This window comes from Talpa europaea, assembly GCF_964194135.1.
Source record: "Talpa europaea genome assembly, chromosome: 3".
Taxonomy (NCBI): Eukaryota; Metazoa; Chordata; class Mammalia; order Eulipotyphla; family Talpidae; genus Talpa; species Talpa europaea.
This window is the reverse complement of record NC_140069.1, coordinates 32,051,349-32,078,421: the sequence shown is the minus strand read 5'-3', so window position 1 is coordinate 32,078,421 and position 27,073 is coordinate 32,051,349. Positions and strand designations below refer to the sequence as shown.

Sequence of the window (27,073 nt, the reverse complement as noted above, 5' to 3'; positions counted from 1 at the left end):
TTCTGACTTATTTCACTGAGCATAATCCCTTCTAGCTCCATCCATGTTGCTATGAATGGCATAAGTTTATCTTTTTTGATTGCTGAGTAGTACTATGTTGTGCATATATACCACATCTTCTTGATCCAGTCATCTGTTTGAGGGCATTTAGGTTGTTTCCATATTTTAGCTATTGTAAATAGTGCTGCAATGAACATAGGAATGCAGGTTTCATTTTGAATTAATGTTTTTGTATCCTTTGGGTAGATTCCTAGGAGTGGAATTGCTGAGTCATATGGTAGGCCCATTTTTAGTAATTCGAGGGTCCTCCACACAGCTTTCCATAGTAGTTGGACCAGTTTTTGCATTCCCATCAGCAATGTAAAAGGAGAACCAAGATAATACTTACATTAAAAAGAGTATAGACACTAAAAGGGGTGGACAATTAGATATTTATTTCAGAACAAAGAACCTCAGCTTGAGGCTGTAAGAGTAGATTAGACTAGAAGCTGACTTTTTTTTTTAAGATTTATTTTTATGCATTCAAGAGCTGGGGTACAGGTCAGACATGTAGGGAGTGAGAGGATCCACCAGAGACAGAGTGGGGAATAGAACAGGCAGATTGACTGAAATACACTGCTGAGGGGAGCAGCAGGCGAGACAGGAGAGGTCTGCCTCGCCATGTGGGTTTCTCCCTGGCCGGCTGGGGATGGAACTTGTGCTGCAGAGGCTGTGGATCGCTTCATAATGCAGTGCTTAATCCCTTGTGCCACTAGGGAGGTCCAGACTTTTCTTTTTAAAGATTTTATTTATCTCTGCATAGAAGAACTAGGGTGCAGGTCAGAGGCATGGGGGGCGTGAGATGATTCACCAGAGACAGAGTGGTGAGCAGAACAGGCAGATCCACTGAAATATCTTAATCATAGATTTCTTTTTTAAGTGGGTTCTAGTTGAGATAATCAGTATAGAGCAATATTAATATGTGAGCCACATATGTAATTTTCTAGTAGCCACATTAAAAAAAGTAAAAGAAACAAGTAATTTAATTTTAGTATTTTATCTAATCCAGTATTTTAAAAATGTTATTTTAATATATAAGGAATATAAAAATTATGAGATAGTTTGTTTTTTTAAAATCTCTCTTTTCATTCTGTTTTATCCTTGAAATATTGCTGTATTTTGTACTCTCTCTCCATTTATGTTGACCACATTTTCAAGTACTAATAGTTACATGTAGTTAGTAGTTCTCATATTGGACAATGTAGCTGTGGAGTTTGGACAGCTGAATTTTTCGTTTTCTTCCAGATAAAAATAGAAAGTGAAATTCCCTTAAAACTGTATTGGACTCTAGAGATGGCCATATTACTTCATAATTAAAAGAGCTGTTTTACATTTATGTTAGAGCTGTTTGTTAAGGAGGGTTACTAATGCTATTATCTTCATTTAGATAGGGTAGGACATTCCTGTTATAGGTGAATAGATTTAGGAAATGTGTTTTGTTTTGTCTTAGTTTTTCCTAAGATAAAAATACGTCTATGTTTAATAGTTTAAAAGACCCATGATTTTGGGCCTCCCTGGTGATCTAGGGGTAGTGCTGTCACCACTATGGCCTGAGTTCTATCCCTGGCAAGGGAGTTAACCCACATGGCACAGCAGACCTCTCCTGTCTCTCTCCCGGCTCCCCTCAGCAGTGTCTTTCAGAAGATCCACCTGTTCTGTTCCCCTCTCTGTCTCCGGTGTACACACACACACACACCCACACCCCCTCCCCCCACACACACACCCTATCTCTGGCATACCCCACAGATCTTCTATGCAATAAGTAAATCTTTAAAAAGACCTGTGATTTTAATGTCATGCTTTTTTCTTCTACAGGAATTTTACAATGAATTGGCTCCTATGTCAAGAATCCCTGCAGGCACCCTCTCAAGACTTTTTTTTGAGATTAACACAGTCTTCTTTATTACCCTTCTATATTTTAGTGTTAATTATTTGTTTATTTTCTGTGATGCAAGTTATTTTTAGGAGGAATAAGTAAGTACCTATGAAAATCAATTACATTGCTAACTAATATACTATAGAAATATAAAAAATAATTATTTTTAATATTAGTTATCTAGATAAAATTCAATTATGTAAGGTCTAGATTTAATGTAGGAAATGAATTAATCAGTTAAACTTGTTCACGAATATACCCACATTTTTACATACTATAATAATTTCTTCTATTTAATGTAAATGAAGTTAGTGTGACTAAATTGTAAAATTTGACTATTTTAAAATATTTTTGTGTTTGAAAGGAGATTGTGTGTAATACCTTAATTTTGAAAACTTATTCAGATTATGACTTACCTATATTGATTTAGCAATCATTCAGTGAGTGATAAATGATCTCCAAACAGAAACTTAAAATTCTTTCAAATTTTATTTATTTATTTATTTTAAAAAAGATTTATTTATTTATGCATACAAGAACTGGGGTACAGGCCAGAGGTGCGGGGGGTGAGAGGATTCACCAGAGACAGAGTGGGGAACAGAACAGGCAGACTGACTGAAATACACTGCTGAGGGGAGCAGCAGGCAAGACAGGAGAGGTCTCCTTCGCCATGTGGGTTATCTCCCTGGCCAACAATTAAACTTATGTTTCAGTGACTGGCAATAGCTTGATAGTGCTGTGTCTAAACCGTGCACCACCAGGGAAGCCTCTATACTTTCACATTTTAAGAACCAGTAGAATTTCTTCTTGGGAAAAGAAAGTTAAGATTTTTGACTTTTTCAAATACATGTTTTTAAAATATTAGTAAAAAATACATTTCCTGGCCTCCCTGGTGGTGCAAGGGGTTAAGACACAACCTATGAAGCTGTCCGCAGCCTCTGCAGCACAAGTTCGATCTCCTGGCCTGCCAGGGAGCAGCCCATGTGGTGCAGCAGACTTCTGATTTGCCCACTGCTCCCCTCAGCAGTATATTTCAGTCAATCTGCCTGTTCTATTTCCTACTCTGTCTCTGGTGAATCTTCTTGCCCCCACACTTCCTGCCTGTACCCCAGCTCTGTATGCATAAATAAATAAATCTTAAAAAAATATATATTTCCTTTTCTGTAGTGGTAAGTCACTGAAAGAAGCTGTTACTCTTGAAGATGGACGAATTGGAGAACGGCCAGAAGTAATTTTTCATGTGATTCACACTATTTTATTTGGCTCTCTTGCTATGATTATGGAAGGGTAAGTGTACTTGATTTGCTCTAAGTATAAAGAATTGTTCTTTCTAATGGTAGTAAGATATTTTTAAGAATATATAAAATTTTATGAAAACTCAAAATCTATGTACTTTCTTAATCTAACTGGATTTTTTACAATTTTTTGTAGTACAGTGAATTGATGTTTACTTATTCATTAATTTATTCAAAAATTATTGAATATCTTCCCAGTGCCAGGCATTGTTATAGGTATTGGATGTCAGTAGTGAACAAAAGTGGACACTCAGTCCTTATGTCACTCACGGCCTCTGGGAGATGACAGATGTTAAAAACACAAAAATGAAATTACAGCTTTGATAAGTGAAAGAGAAGTAAATGGTGCTACAAGGATATATAAAAATGGAATTTGACTTAAAGATCAGAAAGTCTGTCTAAGGAAAAGGTACAATAGTTAAGAACTGAAGGGTGATAGGTATGAACTAGGGAATGAAGGAAGGAAGAGTATTCCTGGAGAGGGTATGCATATGCACCTGCCTGAAGTAGGAAGTGGGGCAGTGTTAGGAGGAAAGAAAATTGCTCAGTATGGTACAGTAGAGCAAAATGGGCTAGGGCCTGTAGAATTCATTAAAGAATTTGGGGTTTTTCTTTTATACTTTTCCTGCCTTCATTTCTCATTGCTATAAATGGCAAATGACCCGTTACAAACCACTAACATGAGACTCCATTTAATGTTCAGTAAGGCAGAATTTTTATTTTCCATTTGTTTGATCATATTAATGTTGTCTTATACGGAGTCCATAGATTTTATTAGACTGAAAAACCAATGACTAGTGAGAATCTCTTCAGGGAAACATGAAGAAAGAATAGAGATTCACTCTAATACTTAACATTTCACAATGCCTAAAAGTAGGGTTAAAGATACTTATTTTTAAAAAGGGAAGAAAAGGTTTTTAAACCCTATGTATTTTTAGCAATCATTTTTTTTAAGATTTATTTATTTATGTATACAAGAGCTGGGGTACAGGCCAGAGGTGTGGGGTGGTGAGAGGATTCATCGGAGACAGTGTAGGGAACAGAGCCGGCAGATTGACTGAAGTACACTGCTGAGGGGAGCAGCTGGGAGAGTCAGGAAAGGTCTGCTGCATCAAGTGGGCTGCTCCCTGGCTGGCCGGCAATTGAACTCATGCTGCAGTGGCTGCACATTGCTTCATAGGTTTGCATCTTAAACCTTGCGCCACCAGGGAGGCCCTAGCAACGTATTTTGATTCTCATCTGGTTTCATTGCAATAGTACCTTTTTTCTTTTTTGTTCTCTTAGTTTTATTTCTCTTTGCAAAAGAACCTGTTATTTCCATCATTCTTCATTGTTTGATCTGCCATTTTAAATTAAAGATTCTTTTTATTTGTCTTAGCTGCATTGTTCTATTATTCATCTTCAAATCTTTGGTTTATTTATTAGTTCTATAATGTTTATTCATGAAAACCTATTTATGCAAAAAAGATGCACTAGACAACTAGTCAGGAGCTTGGCACTCTACTAGGGAGGCAGTATGGAATTAAGAGATACAAGATCTAGTCTTTCATTTGAAAGATCTCCTATATAAGTAAACCAAGATTTGGGCAGTGTAATGTAAAAGCTATGAGAAAGGTATATAAAGGCCACCCAGAGGAAAAGTACTTAGTTGTGGAGGGTGGACAGGCGAAATCAATTTAAGGAAAGTTTTCTAAATGGGGTAACAGTCTTGAGATTTTGGCTAGACCATCAGTGTGTGTGTGTGTGTGTACAATCTGGGCAGAAATATTTTTTGTAACTAGAATGGGATAAAGGTACGGAAGTAGCACAAGATATATTTGAAGAAAATAAGCAGAAACCTCCAGATCAGGTTTTTTTTTTTTTTTTTAATTTTTTTTTTATTCTTTTAATTTTTCTAGAGGCATGTTTTATTTATTTATTTGTTTGTTTGTTTGTTTTTGTTTATACATGCACTGGGTACAGTCAGAAGCGCGGGAGGGTGAGAGAATTTACCAGAGCCAGAGCGGGGAGCAGAGCAGGCAGAAGGACCGAAGTACACTGCTGAGGGGAGCAGCGGGCGGCAGGAGAGGTCTGCGCGCCATGTGGGACCCTCCTCCGGTGGCTGGGGAGCAGCCGGGGATCAAACCGGCGCCGCAGAGGCCGCAGGCAGCTTTGCAACCCAGTGCTCAACCGCTGTGCCACCGGGGAGGCCCCAGATCAGGTTTTAAAGCAGAAATTGGACATGATCAAATTTGTTTTTAAGTAATATCTCTCTGGCACCAATGCTTGAGAAAGGCAAAACTAGAGGGAAATAAACCAAATAAGAAGGTATCACAATAGAATCTAGAAGAGCATAGTGGTGGAGATGGAGGAAGGAGGCCAGAACGAAAATATTTAGGAATTGGAAACTACATGAGTAGTAATATGGACTGCAGTACAGGGGCCAAGGGAAGAGTTGCAACTCAGAAACCAAGGAAGACTTTTTGAAGGAGAACATGATCAGAGATAGTGGAAGGTGAGGTAGGAAAGATGAGTGTAGACTTTAAGGAATCTGGCTGTAAAGGTAATTAAGATCAGAGGCAGCAACTGGAGAGGGGTACAGTTGTACCAGGAGGGAGAAACTTACATTCATTATGGAGTAGAGACAGTGAGATTGTCCTACAGACTTTGGAACATTTAATCACATTGAGGGATGCAGTAGGAGAAAAACCTGGAAAGCTGAATCAAATTTAGAAGCCCTAAAACAATTTAGATGAATTTTTATTTATTTAATAGGCCCTTGGGAACCATTGAAGATGTTTGAAGAGAAAATGTTTTATCCTATTTATGTTTAAAAAAGATTCATCTGGCATTTGGTTGAACTGGAAAAGAGTCTGAAGATAGAGCTGTTAATTAGAATGCTATTGTGCTAAATGGTAAGGGAGGGATGGAAACAGACAAATTGCTGAATTTGGTTGTAATGGTCTAATCACTAGCAGGGAGTTTCTGTTCCAGTTTGTTTCTATATATACATATAATTCAGTGGAACTATGCACTATACTCTAGTACTAATTCAGGCTGACTGGAAGAATAGATTGATATTAGAAATGGGGAAGTTAAGAGAAGATATTGGTTAACTAGCAGTTCCTCTATATTAGCAACTTGTGTTCTTTGCACATCTACTACTCTCAAGGCCTGAGTCAGTATTCTTTTTTAAAAAACCTTCATTAAGTACTTTCTTCTCAAATTGGTTGTTTTGTTTTCACATAACCCTAGACTTTATATAAAATTTTTACTGTTATTTTCTAATTGTTTCTGGTATGTTCAGCTTTATTTTATCTTGATAAAGACTTCTGTGAAGGGTTAGGTGTGTTAGCATACATCTGAAAGGGTGTGATCCTACACTGCTGACTCATCTGTGTTGTAAACCAATGTGATCTTAATGGAAAAAAAAAGACATTTCTTATTTTTCTTTTTCCTCTCTATAGTTTGGTCAGCCTGCAGTGCATTCTCAATAATTGTTTATTAAATAAACATCCTGGGCCTCCCCTGGTGATGCAGCTGTTGAGTGCTGGGCTAAGAAGCTGCCCACAGCCTCTGCAGTGCCAGTTCAATCCCCGGCCGCTGGCGAGGGTCCCACATGGCGCGACAGACCTCTCCTGCCGTGCCCGCTGCTCCCCTCAGCGGTGTATTTCGTCAGTCTGCCTGTTCTGTTCCCTTCTCTGGCTCTGGTGAATTCTCTCACCCTCCCGCACCTCTGACTATACCTCATTCTTATATAAAAAAATAAATAAATCTTAAAAAAATAAAATAAAATAAATAAGCATACTACTTTATTTTCCTCTTTCTATAGTATTGCTGTTTTATAAAATAATGATTGATATTTATACTCTGACTTCAGATTCTTCTAGTCTCTTGAATTTGATATCAAGGAATTTGTCATGGAAGGCTCTCGTTCTCTTTATTATTAATTTTTTAAATATTTATTTATTTATGCATACAAAGAACTGGGGTACAGGCCAGAGGTGTGAGGGTGAGGATTCACCAGAGACAGAGTGGGGAACAGAACAGGTAGAAGTACCGAAGTACACTGCTGAGGGGAGCAGCGGGCAAGTCAGAAGAGGTCTGCTCCGCCATGTGGGTTTCTCCCTGACCAGGGATCGAACTTGTACTGCAGTGGCTGCGGACAGCTTCATAGGTTGTGTCTTAATCCCTTGCACCACCAAGGAGGCCCCTTAATATTAATTTCAAAAGTTATTTCCTGATATATTCATTTTCCTTGGTAATCTGTATGAAGTACTGACATCTACAAATTTTCCTAAACTCTTCCTCTCTCATCTTTAGCTTTTATCATCTTCTAAGGTGATACATTCCTTTTTTTTTTTTTTCTAGAACTTACAACATAAAGTAATTCTGAATATCTGAATTTATTATTATTTTTTAGAGATTTATTTATGCATAAAGACCTGGGGTACAGGCCAGAGATGCAGGGGGTGAGAGAATCCACCAGAGATAGAGTGGGGTACAGAACAGGCAGACTGACCGAAATACACTGCCAAGGGGAGCAGCGGGCGAGCAAGGAGAGGTCTGCTGTGCCATGTGGGTTGCCCCTTGGCCAGCCAGGGATCAAACTCGCTCTACAGAGGCTGTGGACTGCCTCATAGTGCAGTGCCCAACCCCTTGTGCCACCAGGGAGGTCCTGAATTTATTATTTCAATCCCTGATTTTTTAATCTTTGTTTGTTTTTAAATAATCTCAAATGTAATAATATATATGATAAGAAACCCAAATAATATAGAAATATTTAAAGTAAAATATGAGGGAGGGGTATAATCAGGGAGGATTTTATGGAGAAATGTGATAAAGAAGTCTTTCAGTATGATTGGAACCATAATTAAGGATTACTAATTTTTTTTTAATGAAAGAAGACAATGTAGACTATATGACCTAAACGACATACATTGATTTAAAAAAAAAGTGTGTGGACCTCCCTGGTGGCGCAAGGGGTTAAGTCTCAGCACTATCAAGCTATCGCCAGCCACTACAGCATGAGTTCAATCCCTGGCCAGAGAGCTAATCCATGTGGCACAGCAGACCTCTCCTCTCTTACCCACTGTTCCCCTCAGCAGTGTTCTCAGCCTATTCTGCTCCCCACTTTGTGTCTGGTGAATCCTCTCATGCCTCACTCTGCACCTCTGGCTTACACCCCAGCTCTTGTATGCATAAATAAATAAAATCTTTTTTTTTTAAAAAGATATGTTCCCAGACTTTTGGTGATGAACATACTATAGCACATACAATTGTGTGTGTATACACACACACACACATACATATATATATATATCTGTATACTTATGTTTGTACTTGAAGCCTATAATGTTATAACCAATGTCACATTAATAAAAAATTAAAAAAATTTTTTTTAAACATTTAATTATTTATACAAGAACTGGGATACAGGCCAGAGGTGTGGGAGCGTGAGAGAATTCACCAAAAACAGAGCAGGGAGCAGAACAGGCAGACAACCAAAAACACTGTCAAGGGGAGCAGCGGGTGAGACAGGAGAGGTCTGCCATGCCATGTGGGTATCTCCCTGGCTGGCCAGGAATCAAATCCATGCTGCAGAGGATGCGGACAGCTTCATAACGCTGTGCCACCAGGAGGCCCAAAAATTAAAATGTTTTTAAAAATCTAAAAGAAAATCCTTTCATCCCACTCTTTAAATGTCACCACTATTAGCAATATTTTCAGATGTTATTTTTTTGGTTGTACAGTGCCTGCATTTAAAAAACTAAACACCAAAAACCAGGGTAACACTATGCATGATTTTTTTTTACATTTTGCATAATTTATTTAATGCCTCTTAAGGGACAATTAGGTCTTTCCAATTTTTTTTTTTGGCTGTCAAAACAACATGCAGCATGTTGTGTATGTTTATACATATGCTTATATTTATCTATAGAGTATTAGACATCATAATGTCTTGGATATTTAAAATTTATATAGATTTTGCTAAATTGCCTTTTAAAAGTACAATAGTTTATATTTTTTCCAAAAGTAGAATTTTACTATACCCTATCTGTATTAATTCTCTTATTTCGTCCTCAATTAGTGACCCATATAGTCATTGACTATTTAAAAAAGAATAACAATCTTTTGATGAGAATTGGAGGCTAAACTTTTTCATACTTCCTTAATTTTTTGCTATTTTTGTGGGTAATAGGAAAAAACTCAGATAAGAAATGCATAATAATATGTCCATAGGATATCTCTCATGTGACTCCTTTCATTTGCCCAGCTTGAAATATCTCTGGACTCCTTATGTGTGCATGTTAGCAGCATTTGGTGTGTGCTCTCCTGAACTTTGGATGACGCTTTTCAAGTGGCTTCGGTTGCGAACTGTACACCCCGTATTGTTGGTGAGTCATTGTTATTTTGTGTTAAGTACTTGTTTCTCTTCCAGTTACATAAAATCAAATGGTAATAAATGCAAACCACAATGTATACAATTGAAGTGGTATGAGTAAATCACTTTCAGATAGAAAAAAAGATCCTGTGAAGAACATCTTTTTATAATTCCTGAGTATAGTATTGTAATTTTATGAGTCCTGAATTTCAGTGCAGACAACTTAGTAAAGAAAAGGTAAAAGTGGGCCTCCCTGGTGGTGCAGCGGTTGAGCGCTGGGTTGCAAAGCTGCCTGCAGACTCTGCAGCGCTGGTTCGATCCCTGGCTGCTCCCCAGCCACTGGAGGAGGGTCCCACATGGTGCGCAGACCTCTCCTGCTGCCCGCTGCTCCCCTCAGCAGTGTACTTCAGTCCTTCTGCCTGCTCTGCTCCCCGCTTTGGCTCTGGTGAATTCTCTCACCCTCCTGGGCTTCTGACTGTACCCAGTGGTTGTATAAATAATAAATAAATAAATCTTAAAAAAAAAAATAGGTAAAAGTGAATCATGAGAGGCTATCAAGAATTTTTGATATCTTTTTTTGATTTAAAACTACAGTAGGTTATTAATAATGAATCATTAATAAATAATCATTCTGCCTGCTACATGCAATATGCTTGAATTCACAGATAAAAATTCATGATTAACTTCAACAAATAGATTAGTCTCCTGGTAATAGAAATAGATTAGAAGTATTGATAGGATGCTGTTGGAACACAGTAAAGGGCTACTTAATTAAGATTTGAAAGATGATGAGTTACTAATCAAATAAAGGGAAAAGAAAGTATTCATGGTAGAAGGAATAAACAAAGGTAGGCAAAGAACATGATATAATCAAAGAGAATATAAAAATAAGTGAAGAAAAAGTAAGAGATACTGTTTTGTTTACCCATAAAATGTGAGGTAGGGGTGGTCAAGAAATAAGACTAGAGAAGACAGAGAGAGGAAGTTCATGTATGCCTTTGAATGTCTTGCTGTGATGCTTGATCTTGTTTGGTAGGCAGCCAGAAGGGCATAGAGATGGCCATATAGGATGAGAGACTCAGCTTACAGTTTCTCTCGGTAGACTAATTCTCAGCTGACCCTCTCAGTTCTGTGACGCATAGGTTTAATGGTGACAGACTGAACCCAGGAAGAAGGCCAACCTCCAAGTACTGACCAAGCTGGATAGAAGTGATAAAAGCTTCAACTTACTGAGCATGCACTATGTGTCAAGTACTGGTCACAGCATTTCATGTGTTATTCAGTGCTTACAAAGATCCAACTAGTTAGGCTAAGATCTGTATTTTATAGACAAGGAAACTAAGACTTAAATTGGCACAGTAACTTGTATGAGATCACATAGTTTTATGTTTGGAAACCATGATTCACACCCAAGTTTTTCTCACTTTAAAGACTATTCAATTAATAATGCTATACTAGAGTAAAAAAACTAAAAAGAATAATATGACTTGGTGCTTATTAATAAGTATGAGAAAATGAGGAAGAAGGCAAAATCATAGATATTTCCTAGATTTCTGGTTTGTATGACTGAATTTTGGAGTCACCACCAGACATGGGACAATAGGAAGTACAGGTAGGAAGATTGTGAATAATTATCTTTAATAGTAGTCATTTGGGGCCTCCCCGGTGGCGCAAGCGGTTAAGCACCACACTATGAAGCAATCCGCAGCTTCTGCAGCATGAGTTTGATCCCTGGCCAGCCAGGGAGCAACCCACATGGCACAGCAGACCTCTCCTGTCTTGCCCACTGCTCCCCTCAGCAGTGTGCTTTGGTCAGTCTGCCTGTTCTGTTCCCCACTCTGTCTCCAGTGAATCCTCTCACACTCCACATCTCTGTCCTGTACCCCAGCTCTTGTATGCATAAATAATTAAATCTTTTTTTAAAAAAGTGTAGTCATTTTGTATTTTGCCAGTCTATTGCCAGAGGAATTTATACATTCTTATTTTAGCATATTAGTATATTGATATTAGCCATTTTTCCTGTGTTAATTCATTGTCTTTATTGGTAACTTTTTAGGTTCACTAACCTTTATTAGTGCTTCATAACTTGCTAGCAAAATTGTCCAATGTTGATTTACTATTTGAAATATTACTCTAAGTATTAGGGGTTTTTGTTGTTGTTTTTCTGTCTTAAATTTATATAGTAAATGTACCTCACTTTATCTTCAATCTGTTATGTCTTATACTTGTCTTCACCCATCTCATTCCATGAACTAGATTTCTTTTTATAACTGGAAGGATGTGTGATTGGTCATGGTATCAGCATCTAATATTTTTAAAGTATATTAAAAAATGTATCCTTAACTTTTTTCCTTTAATATTTTAGGCGCTAATTCTGAGCATGGCTGTGCCAACTATAATAGGTCTCAGCTTATGGAAAGAGGTAAGAAAATCCAATTTTTATAGACTTTATATGGTAGTGATGAAAGTGTATGTATGTATAGGGCACTTATATTAAGAAACTGTCCTAACAAAATAGTTTGATATTCTTTCTAATGCTTAACTTTTTTACCATTAGCAACAAGATAGAAAAGTTTTAAGTATTTTAAGAATGCAATCTAATGAAATTTTCTCTAGTTTAATGCTGTTTTTAATTCAGCTTATAATTGGCAAAGGAAATTCCTGAATAAGTAGATCTTTATATTAAAACATACTTTGGCGTTTCCAAAGTTGAAATGTATATAAAATAATAGAAATTCATTGACATCATAATGGATCATGAAACTAATTGTTAATAAACCTGTGAATTATTTGACCTAAAATTTACTTATTTTTTTCAGTACATTTGTACATCAAAGATATAACTGGCGATTAATTGCTTGGTAATGATTAAATTATTTGTTGAATTTAAGCAGTAGATTAATCACAAAATATATTATTTGGACTGACAAGAATGAGCAGGTCACTGAAGGAAAGCAGAGAGATTTATGATATTTTTTCCATGAGAACAGTTTTATAATATTGCTTATCTTAAGTCTCTTGAAATACTCTGGAACAGTTTTAAACTATCTGTAGATACTTACATACACTTCTGGGGATTTTGTTTTACATTTTAGTTTTTTCCAAGATTAATGACAGAATTAACGGAACTACAAGAATTTTATGACCCAGATACAGTGGAACTTATGACGTGGATAAAGTAAGAATTTAACTACCCAAGACTATTGTGAAGTTTTTAACTAATCATTGCATGCTATTGAGTAGATATAGGGGAAATTATAAATTAATTCTTTCCCAAAATTTTCACATGAAACTCAGAAATTTTACACTACATTTTGGGGGAGTATTTACTTTTTTTTTTTTTTAAAGATTTATTTATTTATGCATACAAGAGGTGGGGTATAGGCCAGAGATGCACAGGGTGAGAAGATTCACCGGAGACAGTGCAGGCAACAGAACAGGCAGACTGACTGAAATACACTGCTGAGGGGAGCAGCAGGCGAGACAGGAGAAGTCTGCTTCGCCATGTGGGTTTCTCTCTGGCCGACAGGGGATCAAACTTGTGCTGCAGAGGCTGTGGATTGCTTCATAGTGCGGTGCTTAACGCCTTGCGCCACCAGGGAAGCCCAGTATTTACTTCTTTATTGGACTTTTAATTCTGATTTTCTAGTTGAACCATCTCCACTGAAAATATAGGGTTGATACATTTGAGATATTTTATTCTTGCCATAAAATACCTAGAGATGTGGAATAAAAATGAACAAATACCCTTTTATTTAGACACTTAAGAAGAGTCTTCTTTTGCCCTGGTTTGAAGGTGGTTGTGTGGTGGATTGCTAGTCTTGGTAACCAAGGTTACCTAGATTTTTTTTTTAAATCTGGATTGTTAATTTTAATGCTTACACATATTTTATTGCCCTGTCAGAACAGGAGATGTGGTCTTGGGTCTGTGGAAATTCCCTGGCACACACATATATAACAAAGGTATCCTAAAGGGCTACACTATCAGTGAAAGGGTGGACTGCAAAATGTCATCCTGTGTAGAGAAAGATGATAAGAAAGCATGTCTTCCTTAGCCTCACCTTTTGATCAAAAAAGTCTCTCTTCTGAATTTGTAGCAATGGATCTGAATTCACATGGGTTTCTAGTTTGAAATTACATTTGTGGAATCCCAGAAATACCAAATCAAGAAATTAATAAGGGCCTCCCCGGTGGCGCAGCGGTTGAGCACTGGGTTGCGAAGCTGCCCGCAGCCTCTGCAGCGCCGGATCGATCCCCGGCTGCTCCCCGGCCACAGGAGGAGGGTCCCGCATGGCGCGCAGACCTCTCCTGCCGCCCGCTGCTCCCCTCAGCAGTGTACTTCGGTCCTTCTGCCTGCTCTGCTCCCCGCTCTGGCTCTGGTGAATTCTCTCACCCTCCCGCGCTTCTGACTGTGCCCAGTGCTTGTATAAATAAATAAATAAATCTTTAAAAAAAAAAAAAGAAAGAAATTAATAAGAAGTGGTCCTGGGATGGTCTGCAGTTCCTGATAAATCTTCAACCCAGGCTACACAGGATTCCACAAGTAAAACTTCATGAAAATGAACTCTAAAATTACAAAACACATGAGGACACAGTCCAACACAGCAAGAATTAACTGTTTTTGTGATAAACAGTGGAATTCAACCTCTAGCAATTTGTGTCAGTTTTTGCTGAATAATAGACTATTAAAAAATTTAGTGACTTACAATCATTAAACATTTATTTTGCATCATATTAGGGTCAGCTGGGTAGGAGAAGTGGTGGAGATTCCTCCTATCTGGTCTGGTTCAGCTGATATTAATCTGGCATGGTCTCTCCACAAGTTTAGCGTTAGGTAAGTGTCAGCTAAGGACATGAAATTGACTTGGCTACGTGACTCTCAACATCTAGTGTAGATTAGCCTAGACTCGTTCTCAAGGTTGTGTTCATAGAGTTCCCAAGAGCAGCAAGAGGAGGGGAAGTCTCAGTGTCAATCATGTGTTAAGTCTTTGCTCACATTATGTTTGCTGTTGTTTTATTGGCCAGAGCAAGTCATATGTCCAGAACAGTGTTCTCTCCAAGAGCATAGTATAGGGAGAAGAATTTCATGGGTAGAAACTATGAAATAACTACATTGATAATTATTAAGGACATAGAAGAAACTAAACCATGAAAAAGGAATAAAAATAAAACACTATTTTAAAAGAGTAGAAAATATAGAGGAAATGTTTCTAGAAATGAGGAATGGGTTTATAGAAGATACATAGCAATGAAAATAGTTTTATTATCAGGCCTTATTTCTGTAAAGATAACCTTTATATATATATAAATTGTTTTCTTTACGTCACTCTTAACTCTTAACAGTTTCCCATTAATATTTGTTGTGAATTGTATTTACCATTGTGAAATACTGAAGTGGATGTTAAATCTTGGATGCATGGGGTGAATAATGAAGGCATTAGAGCAGCCCCTTGTGACCTGTTATAGATTTTCTAGCCTGGTAAGTGGATGTGTCTGTAACTTTGGATCATGGTTCAAAGTAGAGACAGATACATGGTTAGGTAGAGAAGGAAGGAGGATAGATGGACATGAAAGCAGTTTGATTGTGGTAGTTAATATTTGCCTGATACGTATTTGAGAAATTACAGTCTCACTAATGAACTGACCACACTATGTAAAACAGTTTATTCCTGTTACTGTCCCGTTACCCTGCATTATTATTATTATTTTTTTTAGATTTATTTATTTATTTATACAAGCATTGAGTACAGTCAGAAGCATGGGAGGGTGAGAGAATTCACCAGAGCCAGAGTGGAGAGCAGAGCAGGCAGACTGACGAAGTACACTGCTGAGGGGAGCAGCGGGTGGCAGGAGAGGTCTGCGTGCCATTTGGGACCCTCGCCTGGTGGCCGGGGATCGAACCTGCAGAGGCTGCGGGCAGCTTCGCAACCCAGCATTCAACCGCTGCACCACCGGGGAGGCCAACCCTGCATTATATTTTAATGCCATCATTACCACCTAATTTGTCTTCCCTTCTTCTACTCCCTCTCAAAAGCAGGGAGCTCATCTTATGTCCCTGTCTTTCCCTTTTATAAAAATTCTGTCCTCAGCATTCAGAAAAGCTCTTGGTACATCGTAGACACTTATATTTTTAAATGAATGTAAAAATAAAATAAAAACTGACATTAAAACTTATGTAAGGGCCTCCCCTGGTGGCGCAATGGTTGAGTGCTGGGGCTGTGAGGCTGCCTGCAGCCTCTGCAGCGCCGGTTCGTTCCCTGGTTCGTTCCCTGGCCACCGGCAAGGGTCCCACCAAAAAAAAAAAAAAAAAAAAAAACTTACGTAATACATAGTAAGTTGACTGGTATTTCAGAGTTAATGTAAACTGGTGATCTAAATAGTATACTTTTCACTGTGTAAATCTTTTTGATTCTTTGCAGAAGACAAGCTCCAGTTGCAGCTGTGTTTGCAGGGAGCCCACAATTAATGGGTGCAATTAAATTATGTACTGGGTGGATGGTGACAAGCTTGCCTCTTTACAATGATGATGATCTTCTCAAGAGAAATGAAAATGTAAGGCATTTTAGATTCTACCTTTGGATCTTTTTTTCTATCATTCTTTATTTCAGTATAGTTCTGTACTATATATCTTCCTGTTAGTTAGGAAAATCCAAGCAATTATAGAAGAGTTAATCACCTTTAATTTTTAAAAAGCTATGTAATTCACTTAACTAAGAGAAGAGCCAAAATTAAAATATCAAAAGTTCCTTGTTTTTGAATAGTATTGTTGTTTCTAGGAGACACATTTCATTTTCCACAGAGTTTCAAGGAAATTGATGTATAATATTTCACAAAGGGAAACATTCCTTCAAAAATAGCATTATTCTCAAATTACTGAAGGAAGATTTTCAGTTAATGTCTTGATACGCATGGGATACTTGTAATTATTTAGTATAACATTAGAATGATATCTAATTACTTCTTGTTCAGAGAATAAATTGTTTTAAATGTTTGATATGAATTCAGATGAACTTCATAGCTGGAAGAGGTAAAGACCAGTTGAACCTGAGTTTGAAATAGTCTATTTTTTTCAAGCTGACAAAATTTCTTGTAGTTTTTCAGTGTACTCTAAGGGTGGAAATAAGCAATATAGATGTTAGATTCTGATACCAAGGTTAGACTCTTAAAAATGCGACTCTGAAATGAAACATCTGTTCTCAAATGCTAGCTCTATCATGAACTAGCTTTGTGACCTTTACCAAGTTTCTAAATGGGGAAATAATAATAGTTCTCAACTCCTAAATGTGATATTAATTGAGATAATGCACTATGCCAGAAATGTAGTCAAATTTAAATACTATTAGTATGTACTATAAGTTGCAATTGTAGGTGCATACACACATACATATAAATGCACAAAGTACAGACAGGAGTTCAAACCCAAGAGGAAACAATTCTGCCTCCAAAAAGTCTTCATAAAGGGAATTTCCTTGACCTGGGACTTGAAGGATAAGTAGAAACATGATTGGGAAAAGAAAACGATTCCAGACTAAAAAAGTAACATGAGCCCTGAAATTTGTGTGGCTATGAAACTAGAAAATAAAATGAGGCCAGATTTTGAAGTATCTGCAAGGTCATGCTGAAGAATTTAGACTTACCCTTGAGGAGTAAGTTGGGAGTCATCAAAGACCTTTAATAAATCTGAAAGTAGAACTATTTTTTTTTAAGATGTATTTATGCATACAAGAACTGGGGTACAGGCCAAAGGTGTGGGGGTGACAGGATTCACCAGAGACAGAGTGGGGAACAGAACAGGCAGATTGACTGATATATACTGCTGAGGGGAGCAGTGGGCGAGTCAGGAGAGATCTGCTGTACCATGTGGGTTTCTCCCTGGCCAGGGATCGAACTCATGCTGCAGTAGCTGCTGAAAGCGTCATAGATTGCATCTCAACCCCTTGCGCCACCAGGGAGGCCCTGAAAGTGCAACTCTTAAATCTGTGTCAGAGATATTTATGGTCGTAGCAGAGAGAGCACATTGAAGTAGGGTGAGGTCAGAGATGGGGACACCTACTAGAGAGTGATTTACCTGTGAGACAACAGCTGCCTGTAATTAGATTTTGCAGAATTTTGTACCCCTATTTTGAAAATAGAATATATACAACATATAATAGAATATATATAACATATAATAGATGAACATTATTTTTTGTGAATTTAAACCAACCCAACTCTGAACTTGCTTTGTTTTTTTGTTGTCTTTTTCATGTTTTTTTTCCCTATATAATTTCAGAATCACTTTTAATTAGGTTCTAATTAATTGTTTTAGAATGTTAAGTGACTTGCCTATGAAAATAGGAGCCATATTTATTTATAAGATTTATTTATTTTATTCATACAAAAACTGGGGTGTAAGCCAGAGGTGTGAGGGGTGAGAGGATTCACCAGAGAGAGTGGAAAGCAGAATAGGCAGATCTGCTGAAATACACTGCCTAAGGGAGCAGCTGGCGAGATAGGAGAGGTCTGCTATGCCATATGTGGGTTATCTCCCTAGCTGGGGATTGAACTCAGGCAGTAGTGGTGATAGTACTGAGAATTAACCCCTGGGCCAACTGGGAGACCCCAGTGATTTAATAACACGTAGCAACTTTCAAGTTGGTAACACAGTAGTAGATCTAAAATGTCAACACATAAAGAGAAATGGTAATTATGTGACATGATGGAAATGTTAACATTATAGTGGTGATCTTTTGCAATGCATATATAAAATTAACTCATTAAACACCTAAAACTACAGTGTTATGTCATTTATCTCTCAGACAGAATGGGCAGAGGACTTGAATGAATGTTTCCCCCAAAAAGATAAAGAATTTGCCAATAGTTATATATGAACTTAAGCTTCTTGAGGGCAGAATCAAATCTTAGTGAATATCTTATTTTTCACAAATAATACTCAATATCAAAACATAGTAGATGCTCAGTATATAGTTTTGGTTAATGAAGTTATGAATGTCTTTTAAAATCACTCTTAATTATATTCTTTTCAGATCTATCAAATCTATTCAAAGCGGTCTGCTGAGGATATTTATAAAATACTGACATCATACAAAGCTAATTACTTAATTGTAGAGGATGCTATCTGCAATGAGGTTGGAACCATGAGAGGCTGTAGGGTTAAAGATTTATTAGACGTTGCAAATGGCCATGTAAGTAATTATTTGGAAAGTTGAATTTCTTCAAGAATGACTTTATTTTAATTTACAATCTTCAAACTTCATTTTTGGAATTTAAAAATATAAAGTTAGATAACAATGGGGGAACTTAATAAAACTATTTTGAAGTATTTTTTCAGTGCACAAAAGAAAATTTAGGCTTTTTGTAAAAAATAATTTTACCAATACTTGCATTTTTTTATTCATTGCTTGTACTTGTGCATGTTCAACATTTATTTTAAAAAGGTGGTATAATTTGATTTGAATGGTGATTTTAACTCATTACAGTAATCTAAAAAGCAACTAACTGTATTTGCTTTGTTATATTCTTACATAGAAGAATTCCTGTAATTTAACACTTATCTAGAAAAAATGCTTACTAAGTTATCACAGAGCTTGTACTCTGAGACCCTATTACTCACTCTGCACTAAAAGTGCAGAGCCCTTTTAGTCCTTAGGATTTAGCTGTATCTTGATATTTTTCATCAATTTGAGCTATTGTACTAACCTTTCTAACTTCTTAGCCTGCAATGTATGTACTGTATATCTGTCAAATAAGAAGACTGTCAGGGAAGTTTGTATAGCTGATAATTAGTGTTGCCTGGAATGGATGCTTTTACTCCTGGGAAAGTTGGGTGTGGAGGACCTTAGGAAAAGTTTAGTAAGTCATTCTAAGTAGGAGTGCACATTTCTGTTCAGATTGCAACCATTATTATTTTTGTCCCTTCTTAAATAACTAGTTCTTTCTCTTACCATCCCAGGACAGTTTGGAGGTGAGAAATTAGTTTTTATAAGTTTTCTCTTTTTTTTATGACTCCTTAATCTTGTGGTATAAACTTAATTCTGGGCCTCCCCGGTGGCGCAGCGGTTGAGCGCTGGGTTGAGAAGCTGCCCGCGGCCTCTGCGGCGCCGGTTCGATCCCCGGCTGCTCCCCGGCCACCGGAGGAGGGTCCCACATGGTGCGCAGACCTCTCCTGCCGCCCACTGCTCCCCTCAGCAGTGTACTTCGGTCCTTCTGCCTGCTCTGCTCCCTGCTCTGACTCTGGTGAATTCTCTCACCCTCCCGCGCTTCTGGCTGTACCCAGTGCATGTGTAAACAAAACAAACAAATAAAATAAATAAAACATGCCTCTATAAAAAAAAAAACAAAAAAAAAAACTAAACTTAATTCTGTTTGCTGTATGTATTTTTTTTTAAGATTTATTTATTTAGGGCTTCCCCGGTGGCACAGCAGTTTGAGTGCAGCGCTGTGAAGCTGTCCATAGCCTCTACAGCACGCAAGTTCGATTCCCGGCCGGCCAGGGAGATTCCAACATGGCACAGCAGACCTCTCCTGTTGCTCCTGCTGCTCCCCTCAGCTCCCCTCAGCAGTGCTTTTGGTCCGTTTGCCTGTTTTGCTCCCCACTGTCTCTGGTAAATCCTCTCACTCTTCTGTGGCTCTGGCCTGTACCCCAACTATTGTATAAATAAAAAATAAATCTTTAAAAACAATCCAAAAAAAAAGATTTATTTATTTATGCATGCAGAACTGGGGTACAGGCCAGAGGTATGGGGGGGTGAGAAGATTCACTAGAGACAGAGTGGGGAACAGAACAGGCATAATGACAAATACACTGCTGAGGGGAGCAGTGGGCGAGTCAGGAGAGGTCTGCTGCACCATGTGGGTAGCTCCCTGGCCAGGGATCAAACTCGTGCTGTGTGGCTGCAGACAGCTTCATAGGTTACGTCTTAACCCCTTGTACCACCAGGGAGGCCCTGTTTGCTGTATGTATTTTGAATTTTCTTTATTGATACTTGGTGTCTGTGGTCTTTGGCTAATTGGAAGCAAAATGGAATTTCATTAAACAATAATTACTGCTATATGCTATCTGCTTTTTGGAGCTTTTTTATTCTGCTTTTGGCTGCCCACCTTTTTGTTTCATTTTGAATATAGGCAACTTTTTTCATATATTACTAGGCATGAACTTAAGCTAATCCATCCTTTTACTCTTAAACTTGACTCGCTGACATCTTTCCTAGGCAGTAGAATAATATTTAGTGTTTTATTATATTTTAAAAAATCCTCTAAGCTAGTTAAGCTATCTTAGTAAACATTATTAAGATGATAATGTAAAGGTTTGCACTAGATAAGTCACAAAAATTTATTTGCTCACTAAGATATTGATAATTATTCTACACAAGGAAAAGTTCTACACAAGAAGAGTTTAAATATACATTAAGAATATAATATATTTGTTTCTTAGCCTTGGTAGGCTCCATGATAAGGTTCTTTAAAGAAATTATGTGGGGACAACGCCTTTCCTTTCTTAATCTCAGTGGGAAGCTCAAGAGTTCTTTGGACATGATGACTCTTATGAAGAGGCTTTTATTTGTTAAACAATGTGAGGTGCTTAGCACCTTCCCTTGTGAGATAGTCCATGTTTAGAAATAATATTTTTTTTCATGTAATATAGTCATTTGTACATTGATTGCATTTCTTCTACAAGCTTAATAAACTTTTGAATACTGTGTTTTATATCTTTTGATAGGTGGTTTGTGAAGAAGGTGACAAGTTAACCTACTCAAAATACGGGCGATTTTGTCATGAGGTCAAAATTAACTATTCTCCATATGTGAATTACTTCACTAGAGTATACTGGAACAGATCCTACTTTGTATATAAAATCAACACTGTGATATCCTTTCAGTCTTGAAAAATAGCAGAGCCTTCATTTCAAAGACTTATACCAACTGAAGGAAAAATTTTTTCTTCTACCTACGTGCTATCTTTTGGAAATAGAATATGGACATTTAAAATGTTGCTGCTGCTTTTCCCCTATTGATGTTAACTGGATCCAGAGTTCTGGAGGGGAATAGAAAATCAAGCATTACTGTCCTTTGGTAATATATCAGCTCTAGCACTCTGCAATATTATAGCCTGATGTTTTCCTTGTTGTTACATGGTATTTAAAGTTTTTACCTTCTAAACTGTTGTGGAATTTTCCTCATAAATTTTCCTTCTGTCATAACATTGATCCTGAATTTAAATATGTTCAAGGTTAGATTATATCTCTCAAACATAACATTTAATAAATACTTACTGTGATATAATTAAAGAATAGAAGGAAAGACTTATTCTCAAGGCAGTTTCTGAAAAGTTTTCATGGTTTATAATAGAAGTGAATAATTACAATAAAGAACTGATTTAAATGTTAGCGAAAAAGTATGGCATTTAAATTAAAATGGAAATTATGTAAAGAAAATTATTTTTAAGGATATATGTATAAAGATATATCCAGATTTTTCATAATACTGTTTTCATCATCTGCTGCTTATGTAAAAGTGAGCACTTTGTTAGTAATATATAGTGCATGATACTGCATTTTATTATTTTATGACTCTCTATTAAGTGGTAGCTTTTTCACTTAAGCCCATAAATTGGATACTAATTTAATCATGATAAAACAGTAACTGTTATTACCTATATATATTTTTAAAATAGACATTTAAAAGATGGTTCAGATTTTTAAGAAATATGGAATGGAGTATATAATCTATTCACATGTTTTCTACTGAACTATTAAGGAAAAATTACATCTTTTTCAGAATAAAAATATGTACACTACAATGAGCAAAAATTTCTGGAGATAATGCACAGATGCTGTTAAACATACCTCTGCCACAGATATATTTACTATAAAACACGTGCTTTTATTTATGAAACTGTGACAGTATTCAATATTATTAATGATATGACAAATATAATGAAATTCACATCACAGTTTCACAGTCTAAATGTTGTATTCCTTTAAGTTAAACACTTAATATTTTAAATGCTTAATTAAAATCCTAAGTGATTAATTTGAACTTACAAAAAGAGACTCAGAAGGGGACTGGAAGGAGGGGAGATCTTTTTTGTTATTTTTGGATTTTCAAGCATTGGAACCAAAGGCCAAACAATAAACAGCCATTATTTTTAATAAATAGATTGAAGATAGATGTACCATTTTAATACTACAGGATATATGTTTCGTTTCATCTTGCGTATCTGTTTAGTGAACAGGTTTTCTAGATTTTCACTTGTTTAGAGTGCTTTAAAAATTATAGTTTCAGTACTCTAAACTATTACATTAGAAAGGAGTATCTTTCCATTGTCTTTATTTTATGTGTATATGTATATATATTTAAAGTACAAAAGCACAAGTATTCTTAGACTAACTAGGTGCTCTGCTCTTTTGGAGCTGAAGAATTGTGTGATGACAGTCATATATCTGGTACATTCACCTTTTTGGGTCTCATTTCATGCTTTTATATGTATTTTCTAACAATTTAAGATAACTGCAAGCAAAGATATTTCAGGTTCTGTGTACATCTTAGTAGTGAGTTATTAGTATTTAGCTCTAAGCCTTATGAAAATATGACTAGTTACCTGAGTACACAGTACAGTCGTGCTTGTGATTAGAGTACGTCATTTAAAAGTCAGCTTGCATATTTTGAAAGGGAGCTATACTGCCCTACTTATGTAGCATGAAATATTTGTGGTTTTGGTTGTTTGTTTTTTTTTTTTTTGATTTATGTTTGATCAGTTAGTTTTGCTAAATTAGTTTTGATTGTTGTGGGCTTTTTTGTTTTTATTTTTGACATATTAGTTGTTTTTGCTTTTGTCAATTTATGTCTTAAATAAAGTAGATTTGGAGTTTTTAATTGAATTTCTTAAATAATGACATTTTCATCATCATCAGTTGGAAAGAAAAATATAAACTTTATTATAGAAATAATACTGGAAATGAGAGACGCTTATTTGCTTCTATTTTAACTATTTAGAACTATATTACAAGAAAACTTTGAGAATCATTTAATTTCTTTACTTATATGTAAAGTAACACATAATTAGAAATTCTGTAACTCCCAGTTCTATTTGGGTAACTTAGAATTGGCAGATTTGACAATAGAGATCTATTATGAAAGGAACAAAGTTTATGGTTTTTGAAGAAATACAAAGCATACTTTCCCCTTTATGTTGCAAAGCAATTCAAATAAGTGCCTTAATTCCTTTATTTCTAAGTTTACTTTTTATTTTAAAAAAAAATTACTTCTTTTCCATTGGAAAATTTGGTAACTTTTTACCAAACTTAATAACTTTGCTTATTAGGTATGGAGAAAGAGTACTCACAATGTTGTTTTTAGTTTTAACATTTATTCTTTAATAATAAATCTTTGTTAAGGGTAGAGATGGAATTTCTAGTCTATAAATTTAAGTTATTTAGCTTCCTAAATAGCAAACATTTCAATAAAAATGAAAACTTACTTGATAAGTTATATAACTCTGTGCTGGTTTATATTTTTTCTAACTTCAGCATTTGTATCTTGGTGCTTTTTGTTAGATTGGTAAAGTTTTAACAACCTAAGGAGCATGCATTGTATTTCAGAACGAAGCTGGTATTTTTGTTGGTATTTTTTATATATTCAGACAGGGTTTTTTTCTAGGACATTAACCCAAATTGCCAGTAGCTTTGGTGTGGCACTTTTCCCTACAGTACAGACTAATTCATGGAAAAGCAGAAGTGGACGTCAAAGTGTGTTACAAATAGGCCTGAAAAATATGATTTTTTTTAAAAAGTAGGAGTTAATTTCTTGAAGGGCACAGGAATAGCCATCTTATTAAATTGTTTTGTTTTTGAGAAATCACCTGTTTCTGACCCTCTCTATTTTGAGGTATTGAAACATTTTCATGCCTTTTGTGGGTAAAAATAGTGCCTCTTTTTATGTAATTGGTGGGGTTTCTTAAAGTTTGGTATGTCAAACTTTTTAGTAAACTTATTTTAAATACACAAATATTTAAAGAGCACATGCTAAGAATTATCTGTATATTTAGGAACCTTTTGTAAAGCAAATAACTACTTCCTGATTTACATCTCAGTATAGTCTCTTTAAATTTATTAGTTTTTAAAATGCAGTCTCTGTTGTTGCTATTTGCTAATAGTTTTAGATTCTAGTAAGTATTAAAAATACTGCAAATAAAGCTAAATAATTTCTTTCGGAAATAATAGCTCATTAAGTTTCTGAATGTGTAAGGCAAACATTAGATAAAATTAGATCTAAGAATTGCAAAGGAATGTATTTGACTCAACTATTTGGTGCATTAAGGTTTCTAAATATAATACTTATTTTCCATAATTTTAAAAAAGGGGACATTTTGAAACCAGATTTGCTAAATGTAGTTGTCATCCTTTGCACCTTTGAATCAGTTCTATTTATATAAGTCTCTTAGAATCTACATTTTAATAAAAAAATAAATAATTTGCAATATTTTAACCTTGGCAAATATAATCCTATGATGGTTTTACAATACACTGAAAATCTGACCACTATATGTATATTTAGTGGAATAATGGTATCAGAATGAGACTTGAATTCCAAGCTTATAGCTTGGAATATCTCATAAACAACTCATATTTTATATTATTCACTTCACGTAGCTGTTTAGCAGAGATGATTTCAATTGTTTTTATGTATGTTGACTTCTAAATCATATCTATGACAATGTATATTTAGATTAAATGTATTCCTCATGTAATTAAGGTTAAATCTTTGCAAAAGGATAAAAAGTAGTTTTAATAATTATAAACCCTTTAAAAAGAGTTGGGTGAAAAACTAGTTTACCTCAGATTTTGTAACACTAAATGTACTTTTATCAACTTCATGCTTAATACACTCTTTGTTTCCACAATAAAACTCTTTTTAGAATTTTAAGTTGTCTTATTTATATATGAACTTTTTTGTTACAACTTTATTAAGATACAATTGGTACACCATGCAGTTCACCCATTTAATGTGTACAACTGACAGTTTTTAGTGTGCTCACAGAATATGTAATTATCACCAAAGTCAATGTAAGAACATTTTATGGCCCCAAATAGAGCCCATTCCTTTGGCTATCATTCCTAATTACTCCATCTGTAGACCATGCCAGCTAATATACTATTCTGTCTCTGTAGTTGCCTATTCTAGACATTTCACATAAATGGAAGCATCTAATAGGTGGATTTGTGATTAAGTTTATTACATTTAACGTAACGTTTTCCAAGATTAGTCATCTAGTTGCAGGTATCCTTTTTTTTATTGCGAAATAACACTAATGGATTAAATTACATGGCTGTACTACATTTTATTTAGCCATTTGTCAATTGATGGACATTTGAGTTGTTTCCATTTTTTGGTATTGTAAGTAATACTGCTGAGAATATTTATATACAAGTTTTTGTGTGGACATATGTTTTTGTTTTTCTTGGGTATATAAGTAGAATTTCTGGGTCATGTGGTAACTGAAAAACTGCTAGATTATTTTTCAAATGGCTATACTACTTAAAATTGTTGCAACAATTTATGAGATTTTCAGTTTCTCTAAATCTTCACCAACTCTTCTTATTTTTTAAAGATTTATTTATTTATGCATACAAGAGCCAGGGTGCAAGCCAGAGATGCCGGGGCGTGAGAGGATCTGCCAGAGACAGAGTGGGGAACAGAACAGGCAGACTGACTGAAATACACTGCTGAGGGGAGCAGCAGGCGAGATAGGAGAGGTCTGCCTCACCATGTGGGTTTCTCCCTGGTCAACCGGGTATCAAACTTGAGCTGCACAGGCTGTGGATTGCTTCATAGTGCGGTGCTTAACCCCTCGCGCCACAAGGGAGGCCCCAACTCTTGTTATTATATCCCTACTTGATTCTAGCCATCCTTGTAGACGTGAAGTTCTATGTCATTGTGGTTTTAATTTGCATTTCCATCATGGTGGATGTTGAACATTTTTTGAGTGTGCTTACTGGCCATTTGTATATAATTTTTGGAGTAATGGTCATTCAGATTCTTTGCTGATTATTAAATTATGTTGTCTTTATCATCGACTAATAAAAGTCTTTATATATTCTAGATATATGTCCCTTATCAGAGACATGATTTGGAAATATTTCCTTCCATTCAGTGGGTTTTCTCCACTTTCTTGATCATGTCTTTTGAAGCAAAAATTACTTAATTGTGTTGTTTAATACATTCACATTAGATTTAGCATTTCTACTATGATGTGTTTGAAGTCACCTTCCTTGTACATAGTTCTACTTTGAATTTGTTGCATTTCTTGGTTGTATACATTAAGAATTTTTAAAAATCAAAATTGGCATTTCTGGTATTCTCTTATATGTTGGTGTGCTTAATGGTGACTCATTTCTCTGAGTTTCTGTTCAATTTTCATTTTTCTTCTGTTTTTTGAATTGTGTAATCTTACCAGTTTGCTCATCTATTCGAAACTACTATTTTCTTTTGTTCGAAACTA

The 27,073-nt window shown here is 35.9% G+C and overlaps 1 protein-coding gene across 1 annotated transcript in view; it reads left to right on the top strand.

Annotated features, from left to right (window-relative positions):
- DPY19L4 (dpy-19 like 4) overlaps positions 1–21,458 on the top strand; it is a gene marked incomplete at both ends in the record, with an annotated part of 55,150 nt that extends 33,692 nt beyond the window's left edge. The window contains 8 exon segments of the mRNA XM_084230537.1: positions 1,855–2,013; positions 3,083–3,202; positions 9,467–9,587; positions 11,940–11,996; positions 12,670–12,752; positions 15,994–16,126; positions 18,601–18,759; positions 21,294–21,458. Of these exon segments, the coding sequence (XP_084086663.1) occupies positions 1,855–2,013; positions 3,083–3,202; positions 9,467–9,587; positions 11,940–11,996; positions 12,670–12,752; positions 15,994–16,126; positions 18,601–18,759; positions 21,294–21,458 (997 nt within the window).
- Between the last annotated feature and the right edge of the window lie 5,615 nt (positions 21,459–27,073).